At 38.3% G+C, this 18,500-nt stretch overlaps 4 protein-coding genes across 4 annotated transcripts; 2 read left to right on the top strand and 2 right to left on the bottom strand.

The window, feature by feature from the left end:
• Positions 1-3,204: 3,204 nt before the first annotated feature.
• LOC112745454 (probable glycosyltransferase STELLO1) lies at positions 3,205-7,820 on the top strand. Its single transcript, XM_025794869.3, has 3 exons — positions 3,205-5,587; positions 6,435-6,561; positions 7,047-7,820. The coding sequence occupies exons 1-3, from the start codon at positions 3,888-3,890 to the stop codon at positions 7,515-7,517; spliced, it is 2,298 nt and encodes a 765-aa protein (XP_025650654.1). The 5' UTR covers positions 3,205-3,887; the 3' UTR covers positions 7,518-7,820.
• Positions 7,821-9,569: 1,749 nt separating this feature from the next.
• Positions 9,570-10,209, top strand: LOC112726009 (uncharacterized). The gene is made up of 2 exons (XM_025775482.1): positions 9,570-9,649; positions 9,819-10,209. The coding sequence occupies exons 1-2, from the start codon at positions 9,570-9,572 to the stop codon at positions 10,207-10,209; spliced, it is 471 nt and encodes a 156-aa protein (XP_025631267.1).
• A 1,795-nt stretch (positions 10,210-12,004) lies between these two features.
• On the bottom strand, positions 12,005-12,580 carry LOC140177039 (protein MAIN-LIKE 2-like). Its single transcript, XM_072209288.1, has one exon. The coding sequence runs from the start codon at positions 12,578-12,580 to the stop codon at positions 12,005-12,007; it is 576 nt and encodes a 191-aa protein (XP_072065389.1).
• A 24-nt stretch (positions 12,581-12,604) lies between these two features.
• Positions 12,605-18,258, bottom strand: LOC140177038 (uncharacterized). Its single transcript, XM_072209277.1, has 2 exons — positions 17,425-18,258; positions 12,605-12,787 (listed from the first exon to the last, which is right to left on the bottom strand). The coding sequence occupies exons 1-2, from the start codon at positions 18,256-18,258 to the stop codon at positions 12,605-12,607; spliced, it is 1,017 nt and encodes a 338-aa protein (XP_072065378.1).
• Positions 18,259-18,500: the final 242 nt, after the last annotated feature.

Genomic DNA, 18,500 nt, shown 5'->3' with positions numbered 1-18,500 from the left:
ACAGTGAGATAACGTGAACTAGGAAACACCAAACTTAATTTCAGAAATTACTAAAATTATTAGTGCTATTAAAATTTTTTATTTTTTTTAAATTAAATACAAAAATAAAATAAAACTAATAGAATATAAAAAGTAAAAAAAATAACAAAAAAGAAACAAAGTAAAACGGAGAAAAAAATGAAAATGAAAAGAAAAATAAAATAAAATAAAATAATGACGAGATTTAAATAAATAAAAAAATTTTAAAAGGAAGTAAAAAGTAAAGGAAACGGGGACAGGAGAACAAGGGAAACAAAACGAAAAGCACGGGGAAAAGAAAAAAAATAAAGGAAAAAATAAAAATAAAAATTAATAATACTAAGTTAAAACTAATTAAAAGAAAAATTATCTAATCTAAGAAATCAAACAACAAGTAGTTGTCAATCACAATTAATCCCTGGCAACGGCGCCAAAAACTTGGTGCGGTGATTTTATAACTCACAAACTAACCGGCAAGTGCACCAGGTCGTACCAAGTAATACCTCAGGTGAGTGAGGGTCGATCCCACGATGATTGATGGATCAAGCAACAATTGTTAAAAGATTTACTTAGTTAGGCAAGCAGAAAAGGGTTTTGAGATATTCAAAATGTTTAAATTTGAAAATATCAGAAGGCAGGCACACAAGTAAATAAGTTGAAAATAAAATATTGGAGAAAATAGTTAAGACTTGAGAGTTATCTATTTTTCTAATTGACTTTTCTTATTAACTATTTTAATCATGCAAGATTTAATTCATGGCAAACTATTTATGACTAGACCCTAATTCCTTAGACTTTCCTAGTCTCCTCTAAAATTCATCAACTGTCAATTCCTTGGTCAATTAATTTCAATTAGAGGGTGATGATCAAATTCCAGTTTATATGTCACAAGAATCCTAATTATCCAAAAATAAGGGGATTATATGTCGCATATTCCGTTAAATACAAACAATTAGAAATTCAGGATAATATGTTTTCAAGTTGTTGTTCAAGTAAAGAGCTTTTTCAAGTTATACGAGAACTCAATTAGAACATGGGTCATACTTCCGTTCCACCCATATTCATAAAATAAAGAACGAAAACAATTATTGAAATATAAATCAAAACCTGAATTAAAATAGAAAAATAATAATGTCAATCCATACAATAGACAGAGCTCCTAACCTTAACAATGGAGGTTTAGTTGCTCATGATTCAGAAAAGAAAATAAGGATTCTGATAAAATGTACAGAGTTCCAATCTAATGGTCTCTAAGTTAACTAATGGAATCCTTTTTTTATAACTAATCCTAATTAATTTAAAATCTAATTATCTAAAATTAAAAATAATATCTTTTCTTAAAAATAAGATTTGAATTTAAATCAGAATAATAAGCAGGTCTTCAGTTAATGGGTGTGGACCACATGTTTTGTCCATTCTGCAGCTTCTAATCTGTGTTTTCTGGACTAAAAGCTAGGTCAAAACAGCCCAGAAATCGTCCCAGCATTTTTTTGTGTTTTCTGCACGTGGCGCATATCACGCGTACGCGTCGATGGTCTTTTTCACAAGTCACGCGGACGCGTCGGTCACGCGAACGCGTCGCTGAGCATATCTTCAAATCACACGTACGCGTCAGTCACGCGCACGTGTCGCCATGGAAAGCTCCAAATCACGCGCATGCGTCAGTCACGCATACGCGTCGCTCCTCGCTGCTATCTCCTTTTGTTCTTTTGTTGCAGAAACTCCATCAAATTCAGTCGAATGCTACCTAAAATAAATAAAATTGCACAAGACTCAAAGTAGCATCCATATTAGCTAAAAGATAATTAATTCTTTGTTAAACTCAATAAATTATATGCAAATTCACTAGGAAAAGATAGGAAAGATGCTCACGCATCATGTACATATCACCTTGTGGAAACCCACACTCATGCATATGCACGCGACATGCGCATATCCATCATTTGCGATTTTTTGAATGTTACTTGTGCGAACCCTAATTCGCACCTTCATTCATGTCTTATTTCTTTTCTTCTTCTTCTCTGCACCACCCGTTCACCTCCTTCCTCTATCACCATCATCACCAAGCTTTACCACCGCACCTCTACCTTCGGCGAACCACCATCATCGCCAGTTTCGTATTCTTCTTCCTCATCTTCTTTTCTTCTTCGCTTTCCCTTTTCTTCCCCTCAATCCGCGATACTTTTCCTCTCTCAGAATTTGAAGCTGCACCTCTGTTCCATCCTTGTTTCGGTTAGTTTCCTGGTGTCTGGCGACCTTCCATTGCCGTCTCTGGCCGTGGCAACAGCAAGTGCCACAACAACTCCTTCCTCCCTTCTTCATTTCCATCTTTGACTAGTACTTCAAGTTTCTGCTATGTTTTTTCTTGTTATTTTGTTTAGTTTTAATTCCATAGTTTGTTCTAGATTAGTTTAGTTGGATTTTTTATTTCTGTTAGTAGATTCTAGGTTGCTGGAAAAAGGTAGCTTAGTTTGTAGATTCTAGGTTAGTTGCAAGTATTAAGAATTGAAAATTTTTTGGTTGGATGATGCTTTGATTGATGGTTTAAGCTTGATTACTGATGTTTGTTATTGTGTTTGGATATATTAAGTGTGAAAATTGTTGAATGGGTAAGCATTGCTGCTGAAGTTTGTTTGTTTATACTGAATTTATGCATTACGTACTAGGTGTTTGATTAAATGCCTTTATGATGCTTTGAGTTTGAACTAAGTTCAATATCAATTCATTAGTTCCTTCATACTCCATATAATGACTCAATACTCTTATTTATATTCCTAACAACCTCTAATGGGTTAACCTAAGCGGGCCAACATTAGTCAGGATCGAAAATGGTCAGGAACGAAAATATCCGCGGAACAAAAGATCAGGAACTTATTTATCTTTTTCTCAAGTTAATATAAATTAAAAGTTATAGACAATTTTATAATTTTATAATTTTAAATTCGAAAAGGTATACTTTACCTTTAATTTTAGAATATTTGTAATTTGTAAAACAATTACTATTCTAAAGAACGATATTTTGCTCATAAATTGGAACAAAAGCTTTTTTTTTCTTTTCTACTGAAGAAAACCTAAAATGTAAAAATGACTTGCTAACCATTCGTGAAGCAGATCGAAAGAAACCCATCAAAAGTAGGGTGCCGTCCCATCTTACCAAGATTAACCGCCTTTGCAAGTCATCTCTACTTTTGAAGAGCGGAGAGAATGAAATTTGGGGTTTGGCTCATAAAACATTTGCTAAAAGTGTTTTTCAACTTTATTTATAATGTTAACAAATACTTTTATCCAAACTGAAAAAGAAAAATTGCTGCTTGCAGAAACAACAAACAAGTAACCAAAGCTACAAAAACATTACAGCTTCCATCTGTCATTTGTCACCTTTTATAATCCAACAATAATTGCAGTTATTACAATAATGTGATGGGTAATGTGAAATACTACCTAATAAGTCCATTTTCCAACACCAAACCAAACCTTATATTATACACCAAATAATAATAATAATAATAACAGTCATTATAAAAAAAATGTGAGAGGAGAAGAAGAAGATTCCACCACACCAAACTACTATTTGCAGTTGCATTCAAGCCTAAGGAACCGACACTCTCAACCATACCTGTCGGCAACAACACCAGTAGCTTACATCATCACACTTCAGAGAGTTCAGAAAAAGAAAAAAGGAATTGTAAACTAGTTTCTTTTGATTTGGTTTTCAGAGATACTCGTTCATGTTGGAAGAGGAAGAAGACAGTGTTTGCGTTTCAACAACTAAGCTAAGTGAGTGTTGAAACTGATTCACCTTCAAGTCAAGCTCTTAACAGAATCAGTAAAACTTAAAAACGCTTTGATTTGAGTTTCAACGCTCTCAAATGTTAGTCCAAGAGCGTTCAGCTCCCAAATCCACAAACTCTAAACCCAATTCAAGAATCAATGGATCTCTTCCAACGAATCGATTTGCAGAGACGAAGAACCTTGACTTCTCGGCGTGGGTTTCCGAGAATCTCTACAAGATCGTCGCCGTCGTGGCCCTCGCCGCCACCGTCGCCGCTCTCTTCTTCCTCCGCAATGTCGGCGACACCGCCGCGCTCCTTTGCTTCGAGAAGCAAGCACATGACCTCGAGAAGATCGCGTTCCCACGCGTTGATTGGAACAACATAGCTCCCATTCGGGATACGGCGTCGAAGTTCACGAATTTTCGGACGGAACGGTGGATCGTGGTGTCCGTTTCCGGTTACCCCTCCGATTCGCTCCGTGGTCTTGTGAAGATCAAAGGCTGGCAGGTTCTTGCGATAGGGAACTCGAGAACGCCCTCGGATTGGAGCTTGAAAGGTGCGATCTATTTATCACTGGAAATGCAAGCTAATTTGGGGTTTAGGGTTGTTGAATTCCTTCCTTATGATTCATATGTTAGGAAAACAGTTGGGTATTTGTTTGCGATTCAGCACGGTGCTAAGAAGATCTTTGATGCTGATGATAGAGGGGATGTGATTGATGGAGATTTGGGTAAGCATTTTGATGTGGAGTTGATTGGGGAGGGTGCTAGGCAAGAGGTTTTATTGCAGTATAGTCATGATAATCCGAATCGAACCGTTGTGAATCCATATGTACATTTCGGGCAGCGTTCAGTTTGGCCTAGAGGGTTGCCTTTGGAGAATGTAGGTGAAATTGGGCATGAGGAGTTTTACACTGAAGTGTTTGGTGGAAAGCAGTTTATACAGCAGGGGATTTCAAATGGGCTCCCAGATGTAGATTCAGTGTTTTATTTTACGCGCAAGTCAGGATTAGAGGCTTTTGATATTAGATTCGATAAGCACGCCCCCAAGGTGGCGCTGCCGCAGGGTATGATGGTTCCTGTTAATTCTTTTAACACGATGTATCATTCGCCTGCGTTTTGGGCTTTGATGCTTCCAGTGTCTGTTAGCACAATGGCCTCCGATGTGTTGAGAGGTTACTGGGGACAGAGGCTTCTTTGGGAAGTTGGTGGTTATGTTGCGGTATATCCCCCTACTGTACATAGATATGACAAGATCGAGGCCTATCCTTTTTCAGAAGAGAAAGATCTACATGTTAATGTTGGTCGTTTGATCAATTATTTGGTTTTGTGGAAATCCAATAAGCATAGATTGTTTGAGAAGATTTTGGATTTAAGCTATGCAATGGCTGAGGAGGGCTTTTGGACCGAGAAGGATGTGAAACTTACAGCTGCTTGGCTGCAGGACTTGTTAGCTGTTGGCTACCAGCAGCCAAGGTTGATGTCGTTGGAATTGGGACGTCCAAGAGCGAATATTGGTCATGGTGATCGCAGGGAATTCATCCCACAGAAATTGCCATCTGTTCACCTTGGTGTTGAAGAGACGGGAACTGTGAATTATGAGATTGCAAATTTGATCCGATGGAGGAAAACTTTTGGGAATGTTGTGCTTATTTTATATTGCAGCGGGCCTGTGGAACGTACAGCCCTTGAATGGAGATTGCTTTATGGGAGAGTGTTCAGAACCGTAGTTATTTTGTCTGAAAAGAAGGACATGGACCTTGTTGTACAGGAAGGCAAATTGGACAAAGCATACAGGTAAGTCAAGTCCTGCAGGGATAGCTATTTTATGACTATGTTACTTCGGCATTATTTAGCTAAATATATTTGGCAACTGAATACTTGTGGATCTTCACAAATTACATAAGATGTTTTATTTTTATAATTACAAAAGTAAGGATCTAAGTGGTCATAAATTGGTGTCAACGGGCAGCAAATGATTTCTAGTTCATTTAAGAGTAACATAAAATCATATGAAGTGTGGTTGTCTGATGGCTGCCTCCCGAAGTAACTTGCACATAAATTGCTTATATGTTGAGCTGTTTTCAAATATAAATTGCGCTTGTTCAGCAGAAAAGATACATTTGCCATTGCGTTAGGCATTTTAATATCTGTATAGTAGATATTCTGTAGGATTACTGGATTAGTAACTACCAATGGAAATTTGAAAGAGTAATATAGAAACATTTCTAATTTTTCCTGTGAAGCATTTATCCATAAAAGATTGATTTTGGAGTCTACGTTGGTCTCAAACTGTAATTGTGCATGGACACTGATTAGGAGTAGGTCAGAAGAAGGTGGCGGTGGGATTGGGGGGAATATATTTTGAACTATCACTTTTGTATGTTTTAACAGATATTCGTGGATCGATTGTGTCTGAATATGGTATGGTCCCACTAGCGTATGGAAATGCTAGCCTTTTTTTCCTTTCAATTTTTCCTTTTCTTTTTTTTCTTTTTTTTTTTTCAAAGTCCCTCGCACATTATTGTTGAAAAAGCATTTATTTGTTAACAGGAAATGCACTGACCTGTGTCATAGAACTAGAGATAGATTTAGATTGCTAGTCTTTTTCTACTTGATATAATTTTTAATCTCCTGTTTCCAGGTACCTGCCAAAAATATTTGATCAATTTAGCAGTGCGGAAGGATTCTTGTTCCTACAGGATAATACCATTCTTAATTATTGGAACTTAGTACAAGCAGACAAAACTAAGCTATGGATCACTAATAAGGTATTCCTGTTACACTGTTTCCTTTCCTTCCATCTAAAGTACATAACTCTTGTTTACAACTTCATGTAGAATTATCAGTAAAGGATTATTTGTGTCTTTCAGAAATGCTGATATTAATGTACTGTCACTGTAAAGCTTTTCTGCATGATCAATTAACTATATGTTTTCATGAGGATAAGGGTTTGAATTCTCAAGTTGTGTTATCATAGTCAATTTCATGATATCTCAACATGTGATGGATAATATGACAAGGGTTTGTCATGAATAATATATCAAAATCAAATCCTTATTGTTTGCTTATGCTATTTTTCAGTTTACACCAGAACCTATCGAGTTTTGAATGCAATAAAATCCTTTCACTATTGAAATAGGCACTTATTTTCAAAACACTTCCAAAAATCATTATGAACCCCTTCCTGAAATGCATAGCTAAGTTTTGATAGAATGTCAGAACTTCTCACTCTGACAATTTCTTTGGGATCCAGTTATCTGAGTCTTGGACACCTGTATTAACCAAAGGCGGCAATTCAGATTGGTTATCGCAACAAGCAAGCATGGTACAGCAGGTTGTTAGCATGATGCCAGCACACTTTCAAGTGAATTACAAGGAATTTAATCCCAATGAAAAGAACCTCTTACTTTGCAATTCTGAGGTATTTTATGTTCCTCAGCGCCTTGTCAGTGATTTCATTGAGCTTGTTAGCCTAATTGGCGATCTGGATATCCATCAGAAGGTTGCAATTCCTATGTTCTTTGTGTCCATGGATTCCCCACAGAATTTCGACCCTGTTCTTGACACAACAATCTACAAGCAAAAATCCCCCACTAATTCTTCCGCTCTTTATTCGGCTAAAGTCCCTGCTGTGCATCCATGGACTGTGTCAAGTGAGCAAGATTTCATAAAGCTTATTAGAATCATGGCAGAAGGTGATCCACTCCTAATGGAGTTAGTTTGAAAGTACACAAGAAACATGTAACACTCAGTTAGCTCTTACACAATCTTTTCAATCAAAAACACTGTTACAGAGTCTTTTTGTTTCTCTTTTTCTTCCTCTAAAAATTTTTTGGTAGGGATGTTCCCCCCCCCCCCTCTCTTTCTCTCTCTTCTCTCTTTTCTCTTCTCTTTTACCCCCTCATTGTAGATTTGCTCCACAGAGAAGATGTATTCATCATTTTCCCCTTCTTTTATGTGAAAATATGAATTGATATGTATTTGTTTTCATTATTGTAATTCATTCTCTCCATTGAGAGCTTCTCTTTGCCTCCGAATCCCTTTTAAACAGTTAACAATTTAACATTGGTGCATTTTGGTATGACTATGGAGGGAATCCAAATCCCTTATATTGTATGAATCTGACAGAATGGCATAACCTGTAAGTTGTGTGTCTATATATGGCAATGGGTTACAATCCGTTGACACCAAGTGTATGTCAAATTTGCAATATTGAATAATTTTTCATAGATTTTGAATTTCGTAAATCCAATGGTTGAATTAGGATTTTTCAACTTGTATAATTTTTCATAAAATTCGAAAGTGATTTGTTATTTCCATCATAAACTTTATTTTCAGGTATAATATTAGTTTTAGGTTCGATATTATAAACATCAAATTTTGACAAATCACTTAGATAAATCGATGCGAACTTAATATTACGTAAATCACCCAAATAAAAAATTGTTACGTGTATGTTCCTAGAGGACATTTTTATGTAAATCGAAGCAGCCAAATTCAATTTAGCATAGTTCTATATAAATCGACAAATTCGATTTAGTAGACATTCATGTAATGTATGGTTACGTTTCCATGTAAATCGAATTAGATTAGTTAGATTTATGCATGGTTGCAAGTAAATCGAAGTCCCCTAATTCAATTTACCTGCTTCAAGATCAACATGAATAAATCGAATTAGGGGAGGTAGATTTACTATAGTTTCAGCAAAATATATAAATGGATGCTGGGTAATTTGATTTAGTAGGGTGCAAATGTATATAAATAGCTATGAAATGTGAATTCTTTCACAATGGCTAGTGATGAGAGTTTCTTAGTTTTTGTGCACTATAGAGGGTCGATTAAGAAAAAAATGCGTTATGGAATTAAGTTTACTGATAATGATCCACTTAGTATTTTCATGAAACCTTCGACGAGTTTCACCAAGTTTCAGGATACTATAATCAGAAAATTGGGGCTGCAAGGAGTGAAACGAATGGAAAAGTTATTCTACAGAATTTCAATATCTGCTTTGCGAGATGATGTGAAGTATGATTTGTTCGTCATAGGCAGCGACGAAGATCTGGAAGTTCTGTTCCATTATCGTCGGTAATTCCCGGAGGTGAGGACTCCTGAATTGTTGGCCAAGCTTGTGAATGTGTATGTGGTCTCTAGTTCAGGAGGTTCTAACCGGAATCCTCTGCCTTCAGCCACGGCAGCATGCTCTAGTTTGAGACCTATTGGTGCCTCTTCATCTTTGCCCGTGATTGAGCCTGAGGCAGTTTTGGTGGCCTCCCCGTCCTTCACTGCTGATCTAAACCTCACTCGTTACAAAGAAAGGGTTGACACTGGGCCTGTAGTTGATGTTGCGATTGTGATGGCCGGCATTAATGATGTGTTACCAGAATCTCGACAAAGTGGAGCATCGGATGGTGTGGAAGATGTATTCCAAGATGAGGATGATGATGATGTGGATCCCGCCACGATTGCCGATGATAGTGACGATGAAGATGCGAGGAATACTCCAGCTGGGGGTGCTGGAGCAACTAGTTCAGAAACTCCTCAATACCCCCCTCCCCTCACTTTCCAGCTTTGGACTTGGATGCTATGAGACAGCAGAGGGAACCTGTCGTGCCTGTCGGATTTGGCGCCAAAGACGCACAGGATACAGGAGGACTAGCTGAGTTCCAAGTTGGTCAGCAGTTTTAGGATAAAGAAGAGGTCGTGTTAAGCGTGAAGACTTACAGCATCTGAGATGGGATTGAGTTTAAAGTGTTGGAATCCGATTACCACAAGTACCATGGAAAGTGTAAGTATTTTGACAATGGGTGTACATGGTTTATTTGTATCAGTCTCCGGCACCGCAGAGGTATGTGGGAGGTAAAACGTACAATAGACTGCATACTTGTCTGGCCACTTCGATTTCCAGTGATCATAAGAGGCTAGATTACCATGTGATCTCGACTTTCATACTGCCTATGATTAGAGTCGATGCTGCAGTGTCGGTCAAGGTACTTTAGAATGCGACATAGGTCTATTTTGATTTCAGACCGACTTACAGGAGGGTTTGGATGGCTAAGCAGAAGGCCATGGCTCAGATTTACGGAAACTGGGAAGAGTCATATAATGAGTTGCCACGATGGGTGCTAGGTTTGCAAATGACAATGCCGAGTAGTGTTGCAGTACTGAGGACAAGTCTTGTGCGACTGGGTGGCCAAGTGGATGAGGAGCAAGCATATTTCCACGGACGTTTTTGGACCTTCCCACCGTTTATCGAGGTGTTCCGACATTGCAAGCCTCTGGTTAGTGTCGACGGGATCCACTTGTACGGCAAATACGGTGATACACTGCTAGTTGTGATTGCTCAAGACGGCAATTCCAATATCATTCCTGTTGCATTCGCACTTGGTAATCGAAATTTTGCTTGTAAATGTGTCTAACTGTGCTCAGGCCACACATAAATAACATATAACACGAGTACCAAGTCTAAGTAACACACAACACGAGCCCAAAAATTAAATAACATACAACATGAGTACCAAACTTAAATAACAAACAACATACTTAAAATAACTCAATAATAACATGGCAAACTACTAAATCAAAAGAGATGCGATCCTGTGCCACAACGGTAGGGCGCCTGATCCTCCGTGATCTCTGCACTAAAGGAACATCATCGCCGTCATCTCTGTCACCGTCATGCTCCATCTCGTCATTTTTGTCGCCCTCATGCTCCATCTCGAGAGGTATACGCTCGTGTGTCGTCGATGGCCCGGCTTGTGTAGTTTTACCTGTAGCAAATGCCGAGGTAGGAATCCCACCCAACGCAAAAGTCTCATAGACGGGTCCAGATGGTGTCTCATTCAGGTCTACACCTAGCAGTGTCTAGGGGGCACCTACTTGAGATCTGCATCATGCCACATCATCATCCTACATGATGACCCTAATCTCCTTAAGAAAGCGTGACCCTCTGTACTTCGCGTCGAGACTATCGTTGCCTAGAAAGTTGAATAGCATCTCACTTGGGCTAATCCACGTTTGACTCTTATGTACATCCCCGTCATTGCTAGGACACCCAACAAAGTAATCACCGAATTCTCGCCCAGTATCTTTTCCCCCTCCACCATCACAAAATGATCTACCACCAAAGGTATCGCACCCAACACCGCCATAACCACCACCTCCATCACCACCACCACCCCAACCACCAACACCTCCTCTACCTCCACCAACATCAGCAACTCCACTCGTGCCACCCACAAAACCATCATGTCCACCCCAACTAGAACCAACTCTAGTGTCATGTCCATAACCGCATCCTCCATCACCTTCATCATCGCCATAGTCATCTGGACCACCACCACCACTACCATTATCCTCTCCGGCTCGCCCTCCACGTCGAGGTCTGCCTCGATGACCACCGCCACCCTTGGCCCCTCGACGACCTCTACCCCTTCCCTCCAGCACACCGATGGCACCATCAAGCCACCTCCACTCACACCTCCAGAATATCACGCATCCGATCCATTAGTAAAGTCTGACCTGGACCTCTCTACAATGCCTCCGGCAGGATCAGGTCTACTTTGGGGTCTCCGAGTAATAGCTCAGGCGACAAGAATCACCTCCTATACTAATACCACCAATCTATGTACTCATGAGAAGGTCTTGGATCAGAAACAACATCAAACCGTAAGACATGGTCTACCATGTGATCCCAATAAATGTGCCATCCCTGTAACGTACTAGAAAATCACCAATCGCTACCTCGGTCGTCCTTCGACATCAGAAAATCGATGTTCAGTGTGGACAGCGGCCGATACTGTACTCCTCCAAGCTGAGGTAGAACCCAATCCACCTGATGCCACTCTATGATAGCAAAGTTTATAAATGCCGTCGCGGACCTCCATAACGTTGTGTGACGTGGCTCTAGTATCTTGGGATGCACTACCTGCAAGACGTCCGACAAGCTATACGGCATCCAAACAAACTAAAAAGGCAATTTGGTCCAACATAACGCTTAATCTCCAGTAACCTCACAAAATAAGTCAAGAACTAAACACTAAACTATTTAGTACTCACATCATGAAGACGAAGTAAATCTATCCACAATCTGCAGTACGCGAATCGAAGTCCCTTCTCGTTCGGCGTCGGTTGCTAACTTGACTACTTGCTACCCAATAAATGTTATTAACAACTGACAAAAATATAAATATAAAATGTCAACACAGAAAATAATTAGTAGTCAATTGCGTACATCGATGCCAACAGCCAGTGAAAGGCATCAAACCCGTCGGGCCTAAAATCTGAGAACCTCCAAAAGATCCATGACTGAAGGAGCTGTAGAGGACCTGCCAATTTAACCACGTTCTTGTTGGCTACCCGAAATAGGCACCTGTGTAACCACGACAGAGCGGTAGATCCCCAGCTATAACTGTCCATATCCTCTAACCTCACTACGTAGGGAAGCCACCTGATATACATACGAGTACCTGACTTGTAACTGAAGAGCTGCGTTGGTAGTAGCATCATAATGTACGCTCTAGCGTACCTCCAGACTGTCTCCTCGTCTACCCCCTCGGGAAGGTCACTGAACATCTGCTGCATCCAAGTGCACTTCACAGTGAACTTATCGATGCAGTCCGGTGGCGGTATCACAGCCAACAACTCCTCAAACCAAGCCCACGTCGGACGACCTCCTTTGATGTACCACTCGAAGTTCGTCAAACATCCACTAACGTACTGACCGTCGATCAGGAGCTCTAGCTGGTAGGCTACATCCTGTAACATAACCGTGCACTCACCGAACGACATCTGAAAGGTATGAGTCTCCGGATGCTATCTCTCCACAAATGCACTGACTAATGGCTCATCCAACATAAACCAGTGATCATTAAGTCTTGCAAAATGGGCCAGGCCAGCCATCTGTACGTACAACATGATCCTATCATCTAACGGGATACCATGCTGCCTCTTCATGTTCAAGATGCAGCGGTAGGATTGCATGACATTGAAAAAATACTCTTACAATCATAAAAATTACAAAAAAATATATCTAAAACGGATAATTTTTATTGTAGATTTATTTTAACCAGATATCTATTAAACTCTTAGAATTCCTTATCCAACATGCATTTTTTATTTGTATACTCTAACACACTACCATCCTTGTATCAATAATCTAACCCCTGTTCGAGATTTACTGATTCTATCAATTATAATATTCAAGTTCTAAACAGTTTAATATCAGTAAGTAGCTTTTAACACATTGCTACCCCTAAATCAAATCTTTAACTACTACTTTAAGTTTACACATTCTAATCATGTTAATAAATAAGATATAACCGATTTAAACAAAACTAACACATAGTTTATTTTTTACAGAAAATAAATGAAATTTAAATTTTATTTTACTAACCTCGTTATAAATGCTACCAACGATATGTGCGACTCCATCCAAGTGGTAGATTCGATTCGGGTCGTCTTCCATTTTGATAGGCTGCGTCACTTTCTCTAGATTTGGTGGGGTATGGGGTGGTGAAATATAATTCGAATGAAGTGAATTCGAATTATATATATAGCCACCGTGCATGTAAATCGAAACAGGACAAGTAGATTTACATTGAGCACTTGTTCTTACATAAATCGAATTAGGGGATAGATTTCCTATTGGGTAAATCAAAACCACCCAATTCGAATTACTATGGGCACAAAACCATGGGGTAATTGAACTACTCTCGTTCGAATTACTATGGATAGGTAAAACCGGCTGCGTTGCTTACTAAATCTATGGAGCATGTATCGATTTACTTAAAGCATGCTTAAATTGAGATGGAATTCAATTTATGTGTATCTCAAATTTTTCTAATAAATCTATGCAGCCTAATTCGAATTATTACTAGAAATTGTAATTCAAATTATGCTGATTTGATTTACATAGTAACACTCTTTGGGAGATCTATGTACCATTATTTGGTTTGGGTGATATATGTAATTTTTCATGCATTTGGTTTATTTCAGTCATTTGCCCTCAAATTTTGGACTACTTATGTCCAAAATTTTTAGAATTTGTTATATTAAACAAGGGTTAAGTATTTTTTTTCACGAACCAACTTGAATTGGTTGAGTGGTCAATTCAATTGTCTGTTTAAACAAGCATCAGGTGTTCGAATTCTGCTTTGTGTATGCAACAACTTATTGGCCAATGGAGTCAGCGAAATATCCTTAAATAAAGTTCAAATCTGCGGTGGATTAGTTCTTAGTCCGCTGAGTTGGAGGATATCATAAGCAGCAAAAAGAACCTTTTTTCTCGTCCTTAAAGTTTTAGGCCAAAATCAAAATCATCTCCAATATTTTTTTTTATCAAATTCATACTTAAAGTTAGAAATAGTTTTAAAATCACGCTTCTTTATCCCAATTTTATTTTTTGCACAAAACTATCCTCGACAAAAATAAAATTAAAAAACCCCTCCCTATCCTAAATTAGTACATGCCAGTAATTCCAAATTTCTAATCTTCTTTATCACTTCTATATTCCCATCATGTCTTCCTTAATATGTAGATGGCCAAAAAATTTATACATGTATAAATTTAAACTGTTAAAATGTGATTGGAGTTTGCCTGTAACAATGGGACCCGCATTGATGAGCATATCATTATTGTTAGGCCCACCATCTAAATTGTTGCGAAAAGGAATATTAACAACAGCAAATTATTTAAGGAATTTTTTTTGTGTTGGGACAGTTATTACATTTTTGGATTGTACTTAAGGACAAACCTTCTATATTAGTTTAACTTTTTGTTGCTGTGATAAAAAATTTTATATTTAAAAATTAGTATTAATTAGTAAAATTAGATTAATTTGCTAGGAGTTTTGTTTTCTTTTTTTTATCAATTTGTGGGTGTTGTTGATTTCACTTACTATAGTTGCTGTTGTCACCAAACTCTTTGACGGGCCGTCAAACTAGCTGCGATAATACTAAAGACTTTCACCGATTCTGATGCTGTTGTAAAGGATTCCTTCGCCACTAAATTGATTGTGATTCTTGAATTCTGCAAAGGTTTCTCCCTCCCTTTTCAGTGTTTCATTCTCTATTAATTCACAAGTTAATTTTCTCTTCTTAATATTATTGTCATTGTTATTGTTGTTTGAATCAAAAGAGTAATTAATGTTGTGATGGATTTAAATTGATGGACGAAGAATTGGGATTGGTGTTAGAGAGGGAGAATTTGTTTAAAAGATTATTAATTTTGTTAAGGATGATTTTAAAAAGAAAAATAATATGGATGATTTTGATTTTTACCTAAGATTTTGGATGAAAAAAAGTATTTAACCCTATTGAACAATTTAATACATGGATTCATAAAATTTAAAATCTTTAAAAAAAATATTCGCAGGTGTAATATGGTATACACGGTGTAAACAATATATTTTTTTTCTCAAAGATAGATATTATTCTATTCTTATAAATTAATAATATTTCCATAAGGAAGTACAAAAGAAGTTGGGTATTCCCAATTATCACTAAATGTGATTGGAAGACAAATAGTTTAAGAAAGAGTAAAGTAAGAATAAAGAGAAATTATTAGCATTCATCAAGTAAGACTATTGAGTTCACGCACTAGATTACTAGCTTCTTGCAATATCTCCGGCGCTGGGCTTATTAGCTTCTCAAAGACACACATATTCCTTGCTTTCCAAGTGCTCCAACACAGTGCCACGATAAAGAGGATCTTTTGTCTACCTTCGATTTGAGCCACTACCCAAGATAAGGCTCATTGCCACCAATCGATGAAGGTCTCCTCTTCTCGCTGCCATAAGTCAGGAGTTATTAAGTTTAGACTCCAAATTATTGAAGACGGAGGGAATTAGAACAAGCATGAGAAATTGATTCATCTTTCAGCATGCATCTTGGGCAAGTGGCAGGGGTGGATGCAAACCGGCTATTGATTTGTTGCAAAACCGGAAGCTTTTTATGAAGACTCTTCCATAAAAAAATTTTAATTTTATGAGATAATTTCAATTCCCAAATGCTATTCCATACTCTGTTGTTCTGTATGTTCTGAGGCATCAATGAAGTAGGAGAATGAAAGAACTCATAAGCAACTTTGTATCCTGATCCAACTTCGTATATACCAGATTTTGTCCAGCACCAATTAACTTCATCCTCCTCCTCTGTTGGTTTAATGGAAAAAATTTTATTGCATATATCAACTGAAAAAATTGACTCAATCAGGTTTCTGTTCCAACTTCTATCAGGATTTAGTAGCGCATTAACATAATACACTTGCAGATTCGGTGGGATTGTGACTGCAGCTTGAGGGACATTAAAGGGCAATGGTAGTGGGAGCCAAGGATCATGGAAGATGCGGACATTAGCACTAGAGCCTATTTTCCATAACAAGCCCTTCTCAATCACCTTGCAGCCTTCAAGAACACTTCTCCAGCCCTACGATGGTATGCTTCCTATCTCTACATGTAAGAAATTTGTATATTTGAAATATTTAGCTTTGAACATTCTTGACAGTGTAGAATTAGGGTATTTCATTAGACGCCAACATTGCATGCCCAATAAGGCCAAATTTTGTGCCCTTAGGTCTTTGATCCCCAACCCTCCATCTTTCTTCGGTCTCGTCATTGTATCCCATTTAATCCAAACCATTCTTCGTTCTACGCCTTTTTTACCCCACCAAAATTGCAAGAGCATGCTATGAATCTCAGTTAACAGCGTGTCCGGGAGCTTGAAACAAGAGAGTGTATAAATAGGAATCACTTCCCCCACTGCTCTCAATAGCGTGTGCCTGCCACCTGAGGATAATAAACTTCTTTTCCAACCCATAATCCTCTTCTGAACTTTATCCTTGATAGCTCCAAAGGTTGCTTTCTTTGATTTCTGAACTATCGAGGGCAGCCCTAAGTATTTGTCTTGGGATCCGATATGTTCAATATTTAGTGTCTGCGCAATTGCTAGTACTGTGTTCTAAGGTGTGTTGTGACTAGAAAAGATGGCCGACTTGTTCAAATTGAATTTTTACCCATTGAAGCCCTCGTAGATCTCTAACATTTCCAAAATGCTTTGACTTGTGTTAGGTGAGCCCTTGCAAAAAAGGATTGAATCATCAGCAAACAAAAGGTGATTAACTGTTTGGCATCTCCGATTAACTTGAACTCCTTGAATTAATTTGTTTTGCTCTGCCTTGTATAGCAAGAAGAAAAGCCTTTCTGCACAAAAAAGAAATAGATATGGAGATAGGGGATCACCCTGTCGGATGCCCCTATTTGGCCAAAAGTAGTCAAAAGGTTGCCCTTCCACAATAATAGAGTAAGAAACAGTCGTTACCAATTCCTTAGTCCAGTTAATCTATTTAGCATCAAAACCCAACTTTTCCATGATGTACCATAAGAAGTGCCATTCAACCCTATCATAAGCCTTGCTCATATCTAGTTTAATAGTCATCTCATGATCTGCTCCACTTCTCTTATTTTTCAAATAGTGCATACATTCGTGGGCAATTAGAATATTATCTGAAATGAGTCTACCTTTGAGAAAAACACTCTGATTTGGGCTTATGATTAAATTCATAATACCTTGTAGTCGGTGCACTATAACTTTAGAAATAATTTTATACAAAACTGAGGACAAACTAATCGGTCGTACCTGAGTCATGTCAGTGGCATCTGGCACCTTTGGAATCAAATAAATTTGAGTATGGTTGAAACTTTTTAGAATTCTGCCACTATGAAAGAAACTTTGCACTGCCTTAAAAACGTCACTTCCAACTATATCCCAGAAAAAGTGAAAAAACTTAGCTGTAAACCCGTCATCACCAAGATCACTCTGAGCATGAACACCGAACGTAGCTCTTTTGACCTCGTCCATAGTTAGCGGCCTTTGAAGCTTACGGTTCATGGAAGCTGTAACCTTAGGCTGCAAATCCTCCAAATATGGATTCGGATCAAATGAACAAGAAGAACTAAAATTATTGCAGAAGTAGTCTTCAGCTACCTTTGCAATATCCTCCGATTTCGACGCAATCTCATTGTTCCTCCCAACTAATCTCCAAATTATGTTCCTTCGCACCCTTGATTGAAATTTCTGGTGACAGAATCTGGTGTTCTGATCTCCTTCTTTTAGCCATTTGACTCTAGATTTTTCTCTCCAATAGCTCTCTTCTTTCATATATGCTAGCTCCAACTTCTCTTCCAATCTCGTAATCTCCTCTCCCCCATTGATTCCAGCCACCCGCAGCTCTTCTAGGCTAGTTTGAAGGTCCTCAATTTCTTTTCGAGAGTTTGCTTTGTGAGTTATCTGCCATTGAACTAATATATGTCTACATTCTTTCAACTTTTGGGCTAAGGAGAACATAGCCGAGCCTACTACTTCTATTTTCCACACTTCACTAACAATTCTTTTGACATCATCTTCTCCACACCAACGTTCCTGGTAATTAATACGCCTTTTACTATGCCTGGATTGAGGTTCAGTTTCCATCAAGATAGGAGCATGATCCGAGCCTGATTATATGAGCCTGTGCACCATTGCATTCGGAAACTTCAGCTTCCATCCCATCCCTACTAAATAGCGGTCAAGCCTCTCCTTCACCAAAGCCTCTCCTTGTCTTCGATTTGTCCACGTGAAAGGCCACCACACCATTCTAATATCCACTAATTCGTTGCTATCAATAAAATTAATGAATGTTGCAATGGTAGTTGCTGATTTTTGGCCTCCACCCT

The sequence above is a fragment of the Arachis hypogaea genome, chromosome 2 (assembly GCF_003086295.3).
Source record: "Arachis hypogaea cultivar Tifrunner chromosome 2, arahy.Tifrunner.gnm2.J5K5, whole genome shotgun sequence".
Taxonomy (NCBI): Eukaryota; Viridiplantae; Streptophyta; class Magnoliopsida; order Fabales; family Fabaceae; genus Arachis; species Arachis hypogaea.
Note: the sequence above shows the minus strand (reverse complement) of the source record. Positions and strands in the feature narration are given on the sequence as shown.